An 8,069-nucleotide genomic window follows, 5' to 3' on the forward strand; every position below is an offset into this window, starting at 1 on the left:
GATTTGTAGCTGGCGATTGGGGGCGCTACTCGCTAGTTTTTGTCAATATCTATAAAGTTTGAAAGGCCAAGAAATACCACTGGATATGGAATACATTTGTAATTTGAAATTCATGACATACATGACCACAGACGTTGACGAAGACGGTGATGTTTAACTAAGACAAAATGTGGATAAATGTATTTTAAATTTCATTATGCGTGTTTTATGTATTTGATTTTAACAAGTGGTCTCAAAACAGGTGATTGACTGGCAAACAACTCGATATCACGTGACCACTAATAATCTTGGTTACAACTATAGAGTGACAACGTCGACGAAGGACAAGTTAATATCATTCATTCAATAACATTGAGCTAACACAAGGTTAAAATCTTCTTAATTACACCCAAGTCCAGAAGACTGTCAATATTTGAATAAATAAATACGTGTATTACTTTAATATCAATGACAATGTATTGTGCGGTCGATGACAAATATTGACAGTAGATGAAAGAAACGGTGATATGCTCATATGTGACTTTCTCAATATTTATTAATAATAGCTCCAAAGCAACTTCACAATAATAAATGTGTGCAAATAAAATGTCAGTGATGGAGTGATTATTTTCCATTTATACGTCAAATACAATTATTTCCACCTAATGGAAGTCACTTTAACAAGTCTGGTGGTGACATGTTTGATGAATAAGGAACGTTCTAGAATAAAAGATATAATACTAGTATCTGAATACGAGAGGTATGTTAGCTATTGGGTGGCGATGGTAAAACATTTTGTTATGTAACATTCTATAGCATTTTATCGTTGATTTGAATATACTGTGCAGAATGCATTTGATGCACAATTTCGCTTATTTAAAAAATAAAATAAAAAAAGTTGTGGCTAAACATTTCACCGACATTAACGTAGTCAGGCTGGGTCTATAGATGCGATATATATTGTCATGAAAACTATATATTTCTTGAGATAGCAGGTTATCAAATTTAGGATTATGGTTTCCACCAACAGTTACCTCCATTTTATCAATAAATTCGTGTATTCCACACCAAAACGAATTGTTTTATTTCCAGTATATGGATCCACACTATATGAACTGAATACACAATTGAGTCAAACTGTGTTTACGTCTAGAATAACGTACGAGTAGAAGAGAAATCGTTCATGTATTGAACACGGGGACCACAGGTTCGATCGCAATTTGAACGATTGCACGACCACGCACAAGTACATTACCCGGCATACAACACGTCAATCAGGAATACATTGGGTTCGTACGAATCCTCTCAATCTGAAGATTTGGCTAATTTTGTTTCTTTTGTTTCTCATTTCTTTTTCTTTTTACCCACATTCTGTCAACTTCACCTTGGGTTTGTACTGATCGACCACGTTCGATTTATTGTTTTGATAATATCCCCCGAGAAAAAAGAAGTCAGGAAGCCACGGTTATCGGAGTTATTATTACTTACTCCATGTTTATGACACGAGTGAATAGAAAAATCAGAAAAGTAGCACTGAATAATAAAATAAAAATCCCTGTCTCAAAATACGATGAGAGTATTTGGAAATAACACAACTTGAGATCCAGTTTACTCGTGATAGGTTTATTCGCATGCTATGAAACAAATTTAAGTTAATATTTTACAAGATTAATATCGGGACTGGGCAGATTAAAGTAAAAATGTAATAAATATAAAAGAAAGACTTTTTCCTGAATTTTGTTCAATATAGAGGGAGCACTGTGTTTGTAACTCATTGAAATTTAATAACATCTGTATCTTGTTCGGCACGGAGTTGTTAGGAATCCTTTCCCAGAGTGCTTCACGGACCGGAAATAGCCGCAATTACTAGTATTTGTTTCGATTGAATATTTACATAACTAGAAAAAAAAAACAATGATCATCTGAAACAAAGATCTTTAGAGATTAGTCATTTCAGCTTCGATTGTTCTGTTTACATCCCAACAACTATTTTGTTTCGTTGCAATAGAGCAGAACGATGGATAGTGAACTTCCAAATAGCGATCTACCAATATAGGCACCAGCTGTGAATTAAACAAAGATGGTAACACTGTAATACATGCCTCACAGACAACAACATGTGTAAGTATGTCATTAAGTCTCTGATATGTCCGAGTTTGAGCTGAAAAGCCTTTAGTTTCATAGTACAATCTGATTTACCAGCCATAGACAGAGGCTGGAAGTGGAAGGCTAGATGCAGATAAACCAAATATAGTATCACGGCGATAGAGCGTCACCTGCGCACGCACTGGAATTGAGTCCCACACGCTAAAAACGCAAAGGCTGATGGGTAGACACTTGTTGTAAATATTGACACGCTATGGCCATCTGACGCATGCGCAGGTGGCGACTCCCCCGCTTTAAGATAACGTTGCATTCTCTCTCTTTTATAAAACAAAAAGCTATAATGCCATTTAGGTAGTATGTTTGCAAAGCCGATTACAAAATAGAAGATGATTAATCTCACCTCGCTGTATCGTATCTCTGTATAAGAGTTATCTTCGGACACTGTCTGTATACCACTTTTAATCACCTTGACTGGCGAATGGTGACTTTTCCTCTTCTTATTCATCATATACTGTATACATTTAGTAGACGGTAGAATATTGAAAGGGGGTGCCATTGCAGGTGCATTCACATAGTTCATCCATATTCTCGTTCTTTCAAACTTCCATATGACGTTGATGTTTTCCTGGAAAATTAGTACGAGTGCGGCAACTGAATGAATTGGTTGTCAGGGTGGTGACGTCACGAATCATGATGTTCTGTTTCTGTTTATCAGCGAAATCTTGTTTGCATGCACCAAAATTATCCCACTCATCACAACCCCTATCCCCATCCCCACCCCACCCACTCATCACAACCCCCATCCCCACCCCACCCCCATCCCCACCCACTCATCACAACCCCTATCCCCATCCCCACCCCACTCATCACAACCCCCATCCCCATCCCCACCCCACCCCCACCGTCAAACAAGTAATACAGTTATTGTTTAAAATAAGAAGGAATACTTGATATACTATGTCTGCCGAAGTATGAATTGAAATTCTAGTTCGAATTAAAAAAATATTCATCACATAGAATATCACAAATGCTCTGGATAACAAAAAATCAATCATAATCCCCATTTCAGCAAAATGTAGAATGTAAATTCCCATTAAATGCTACCAGGAAGCCTTCTAGTACTTGTTCTGTCCTAGTACCACCTCAGCCGTTAAGTTATTGCTTCTAGTACTTGTTCTGTCCTAGTACCACCTCAGCCGTTAAGTTATTGAATTAAGCAAGGTATATTCGGAATCAAGTGTAAAATGGCTTGCCAAACTCGCGTTATGTGTTACCTGTATTCTGTTGTAGGTATCAGCCATCATTGCAATACACAAGTTAACCAATACTAAGTTACACAATATGCCGAAAGTCGCGTATACCAATGCTCCCATATCTGAATGCATTTGTTCTACGCTCGAGATCTCATTTGCGGTGAGACTTCCATTGACGATATGGACCAGACCAGTAAATAACAATTCGTTGTCGTTGAATTCACCAAATAATGAATACACCAGCTCTTTTATTGAAGATGTCAAACTTTGCAAACATGAATTAAAATAAAATATAATGTTAAAACATGTATGTACGTCTAGATACAACACATATCTAAAACAATTACAGCGGACATCATAGAGTACAGCGGACATCATAGAGTACAGCGGACATCATAGAGTACAGCGGACATCATGTGTTTTGGTCTGAGTTCACTTTAAATCAACAACAATTTACACTATGTATACTACCCGGGCTCATTTGTCTAGGCTTAGTATTTGAATTTTAAAAATTATTTATCTTTTATATGTCGACGAGCTCACGCTCGTAAGTTTTTCCAAAATTGGCCTGTAATGTCTACTAAATAACCTGCATGACTATTGTACCATAATAATAATTGAGAGTGATCCTTGGAATCATGATTATAAGGCCAAAGGTCAGTTAGTGCATACTATCCATTTAAACTGAAACCCTACCCTGAACTGATACTCTACCAGTGTCCATGTCCATTGAAATATTCAAATGCAAAATTCTTCTCATTTTACTGTATTTTTTATGAATCTAATGATATCGAGTGAATGCATCTCTGTAACAACACTTCATGACTGGGGGGATTTTTCTGGGCCAAAATTATCAAGCAATTGCTCAACAAGATGTTGGAAACGAAAGGATGTTTCTTTCTATATTTTACATATACCCAATTTTCAGGGAAATTACACAGTTTGGGAAAACTTGAAACGTATCCCTCCTTCAAAAAAAACAACTTGCATTTAACGTATGTGGCCAATCTTCTGTTTAGAAGGCTAAATTTCGAATCTCCGTCCGTTGAATAACATATATACGTTATAAATAAAATATACGTTATACAATCTAAACTGTGTTGAAGATGAACTTTATTTTCTACCAGTAAGCTATACTTATACTGACTTGTGGTCCAAATATAATAATGCATTTCAGTTTTAATCTATTCCTGGTTCATACATTCCGTGAAATATGTAGACTGAGAAATCTTGGGAGATGTATCCTCAAGGCATTTAAATTAAAAGAGGGACACGTGACTGATATACAATTGCAATAATTTATTGAACTCGCGTAATTGAACTCGAGAGCTTACTTCTGCATTTCTCTTTGATGTCCTGTGCTTGGTACTTATGTAGCGCCCTCTAGCGACGACGCGCGTCTGTGACGTAATGCATGTGGTTCGCCACAACACAATGACTTCCATGTGTAGACAGTGAATGTTTAGAATACAGTAAACCACTGAAACATCATTGTTATTGAATGGCGATTACAGATCAATGCAATCAATTGTCCTCCATTTTACTTGCTGTCACCAGAGGGCACTACATATAAGAACCAACCTTTGCGAATGACTTCAGGTAACCAAGGGAAATAGAACAAGCAACGAGAAAGTGATGGACCAATCGGAATGCCAGATTCGTTGCTAGTTATAGGCCTCTTGTGGTTTGGTACGCCATGACACTTGAGGCGGGAACCAGCCAAATGAGAACCGCTGCAATATATGAAAAACTACTACAGCGACTTACCTTGTGTATCCGTCATTTGCGACGCCACCTTCATTCCCAGCATAAATGCAGAACAAGGACACAGCAAATGCGAGGACGACAATGGTGAACAGACAGAGGAATCGTATAACATGGCCCTTTATAGACATGAACGCAAGCAGCAAAGGTCCAAGTACAGAACTCACATACAGATAGTTTATAATATGTAAAAACGGTATGGCCGCAAGGAATGCCGGGATGGAGTGGGTTAGTAAATAATCTGCGAAGCTGAGCGATAGGCATGACAACACAAGTGAATCAATACCAAAAATCAACAACGTTAAAAACATCACCAAATTCCAGAAATTAGTAAAATAGACTTTAAACCCGGCTATGTAAGCTTTTTGTAATTTACCATAAAGGATACCAATAATCCAGATTATTTCTAGTATTCTGATTATTTCTAGCAATGGATGGTTGCCCTGGTGATTCAACATACTCAAAACCGGCAACAAAGTTGAGAGTACAAACAGGATAAGAAAAGCCATGTACGAAAATAGATGCATAAAAAATTTACTTTTGGGGCCTTCGATAAAAGCGCATATGCTACTACAGGGGAAAAGAATGTAGACGAGTGATAAGATTGGTTGAAGAACTCCGTATAGTATAACGGCGTAGACAGCGTAAACTAGCGTCCACGACCACCCCTCACGAAGCGACCAGGATGGCTGACCTTTGACCCACTCTTGGCGGATTGTATGCTGGAACTTTGCTGCTGCTACAAACTAGGGAGTAATGAAGAAAACAACATAAAGACAAGTCATATCAAGACTGCGAGGTTTTAAAGGACGTCTTGTTCAACTATTGACAATAATTACGGTTTAAAACAAACTTGATAAACAGAAGAGAGATAAAGGCTTGTACAAGCCAATACGTATACGTTTTTTTTCAGTGTTCAAAAGTGGGTTGTAATCGTTGCTCGCATCTGCATTGCTATACCGAACCGAACGTTTTTATCTTGTTGAATATATTATTTATTTATTATTTTATTGGTGTGTCCTGTGATACGTCTTTCCATATGTTTGATTCATTATTACTCAATAAAGTATGTTTGATTTATCATAGTTTTAATTAATTTTTGTGGCTGGAAAAGTGTCACATTTCAAGATAGAAAGTTCCATTGTTTCAATATCATTTCCACAACAGGAACATGTACAATCCTTTGAATCTGTCTGCATCATTTTCTATTTTTCACATACCTGGCCTTGGGTATATGATCTTGCTTTAACTTAAGTTGTTCAAGGAATTGAGATAACTTTCACGTTACTTTTTCTTGATTTTTGAAATTTTAACTCGTCAATATCTACAGCCTTTTTATAGTATATTATTTTATTAATTAACCTTATTAATCCTTCATTTTTTGGGCTGATAAAATAAACTGTTTTGCGCTTACTCGTTTTTGTTTGTTGTTGACAGCTAGCTGAGCAAGTTTCCACGTTAGATGGTGCATTGACCGAGGTTTGTCACACATATTTCCATGTAGCAACACCTTGCATTCTTCTGACATGTAGCAGGAGTTCAACATTGCAATCAAAAAATCTTCAACTTGAATTTCTAACTTTGAATAATCTTCCTGACAAATAAACAGTAATTGACATCCCATTAGCCCGTCTTATACGTAGCGCCCTCCGGCGACAACGCGTTTCTCTAACGTTAACGGGTCAGGTCAAAACCTCAAATCTATCATTACTTCATGCTTTGAACGACATTGTCTTTACCATTTACGTCAGTTTGACGTCACAGAAGCAAGTCGTCTCTAGAGGGCGCGACTTATGGGAAAGTTTTGTGCTTTACCGATAATAAAAAAACAAATAAATCACTGCAGATGATATTCCTAATATACATATGTTTAATGGCATACCTTCCATGTGTCCGATATGAATGTAGAATGAGTGATATCATACAGCTTGCTAGCTAAATCCAACGCAGCCATTACAGGATCCTCGTGAAAATACAATAAATATACAGGGCTCGAGAGGGCGGTAAATACACCTATTCGATGCAGTTCTGTCTGTATGTCTCCAGATGTTGCTGCTTTGCCGGGAAGAAATATATACCTTTTCATTTGAATATATTGAGAATACTGATTAATTTCCATTACGGTTCCTGTCACAGTGTTTTAAAGGTTGTACCTATTGTCTGGATCAACATGCTCACAGTTATATCATATATATTAAGTTTTGTTTCTTGAAAGATCCAGTTATTACTTTCAACTCAAAAAAGTTACTCTCTAAAATACCAATAACTTCTTGGAACTACTACATATAAATAAACATTGTCGTAATTATTTTAGAATAATTATTTTGATCAAGTTAGAATTTGACGTCAGTTATGTGGTCACAAAAGGTACATGGACCCCTTAAGTGACCGTTTTACCTTCCACTGATGGTGTGTTGAGACTATTGGCTCCGAGACCAGCTAGAAGTCGTACCATAGCAAAGTCGTTTTTCTGCGCCGATAGCTGAAGTGCTGTCGTTGGTAGTCTATGATACAACGTTGTGATGTTGACATTGATCCCATACTCCTGCAATTGAATTATTATTTTGCAAATCTCAGGGTGCTTCAACTCTACATCATACTTTATTTGAAAATTAGAAAATGAAAATTTCAAATACATTAATTGATATCAGTAAAATTGTCATCATATCCCAGCCTTAATAACAAACACACGTGTTATATTATTTGCATTATATGGCTGGAATTGGTCTCTTTAGCACTATCATAATTTATCTTCTCATAATTATGCACAGTTTTATGTATTTTTAGACAATGTTTGTTAATATTTAACTAAATAACACAATTTCCCATTGCCGACTATTTATGGTTAATTGTTTTGAAAGGACAGGGAAATACGTGTGCCAAAATTTAACATTTAAAATTTAACATGGGGGGGGGGGGATCTGCTCACCATCCCTCGCGCCGAAATATTTCCTGCATTTTGAGGGT

At 36.8% G+C, this 8,069-nt stretch overlaps 2 protein-coding genes across 2 annotated transcripts; both read right to left on the reverse strand.

Moving 5' to 3' along the window:
- Positions 1–1,581: 1,581 nt before the first annotated feature.
- Positions 1,582–5,271, reverse strand: LOC102802419 (short transient receptor potential channel 6-like). Its single transcript, XM_085496604.1, has 4 exons — positions 5,106–5,271; positions 3,360–3,603; positions 2,486–2,710; positions 1,582–2,042 (listed from the first exon to the last, which is right to left on the reverse strand). The coding sequence occupies exons 1-4, from the start codon at positions 5,231–5,233 to the stop codon at positions 1,917–1,919; spliced, it is 723 nt and encodes a 240-aa protein (XP_085352730.1). The 5' UTR covers positions 5,234–5,271; the 3' UTR covers positions 1,582–1,916.
- A 1,197-nt stretch (positions 5,272–6,468) lies between these two features.
- LOC146747980 (short transient receptor potential channel 6-like) lies at positions 6,469–7,235 on the reverse strand. The gene is made up of 2 exons (XM_085497503.1): positions 6,985–7,235; positions 6,469–6,696 (listed from the first exon to the last, which is right to left on the reverse strand). The coding sequence occupies exons 1-2, from the start codon at positions 7,219–7,221 to the stop codon at positions 6,469–6,471; spliced, it is 465 nt and encodes a 154-aa protein (XP_085353629.1). The 5' UTR covers positions 7,222–7,235.
- Between the last annotated feature and the right edge of the window lie 834 nt (positions 7,236–8,069).

The sequence above is a fragment of the Saccoglossus kowalevskii genome, chromosome 3, assembly GCF_978046115.1.
Source record: "Saccoglossus kowalevskii chromosome 3, keSacKowa6.1, whole genome shotgun sequence".
NCBI lineage: Eukaryota > Metazoa > Hemichordata > Enteropneusta > Harrimaniidae > Saccoglossus > Saccoglossus kowalevskii.

Bases quoted from the DNA above. Each gene is read 5' to 3' on its own strand.
- LOC102802419 (XM_085496604.1), bottom strand. From the start codon at position 5,233: ATGTCTATAAAGGGCCATGTTATACGATTCCTCTGTCTGTTCACCATT. The intron at 2,711-3,359 runs GTAACACATAAC...CTAATTTTCCAG, and splicing joins ATACCTACAACAGAATACAG to GAAAACATCAACGTCATATG. The intron at 2,043-2,485 runs GTGAGATTAATC...TTTAATTCACAG, and splicing joins CAGAGATACGATACAGCGAG to CTGGTGCCTATATTGGTAGA.
- LOC146747980 (XM_085497503.1), bottom strand. From the start codon at position 7,221: ATGGAAATTAATCAGTATTCTCAATATATTCAAATGAAAAGGTATATA. The intron at 6,697-6,984 runs GTATGCCATTAA...TTTATTTGTCAG, and splicing joins TCATATCGGACACATGGAAG to GAAGATTATTCAAAGTTAGA.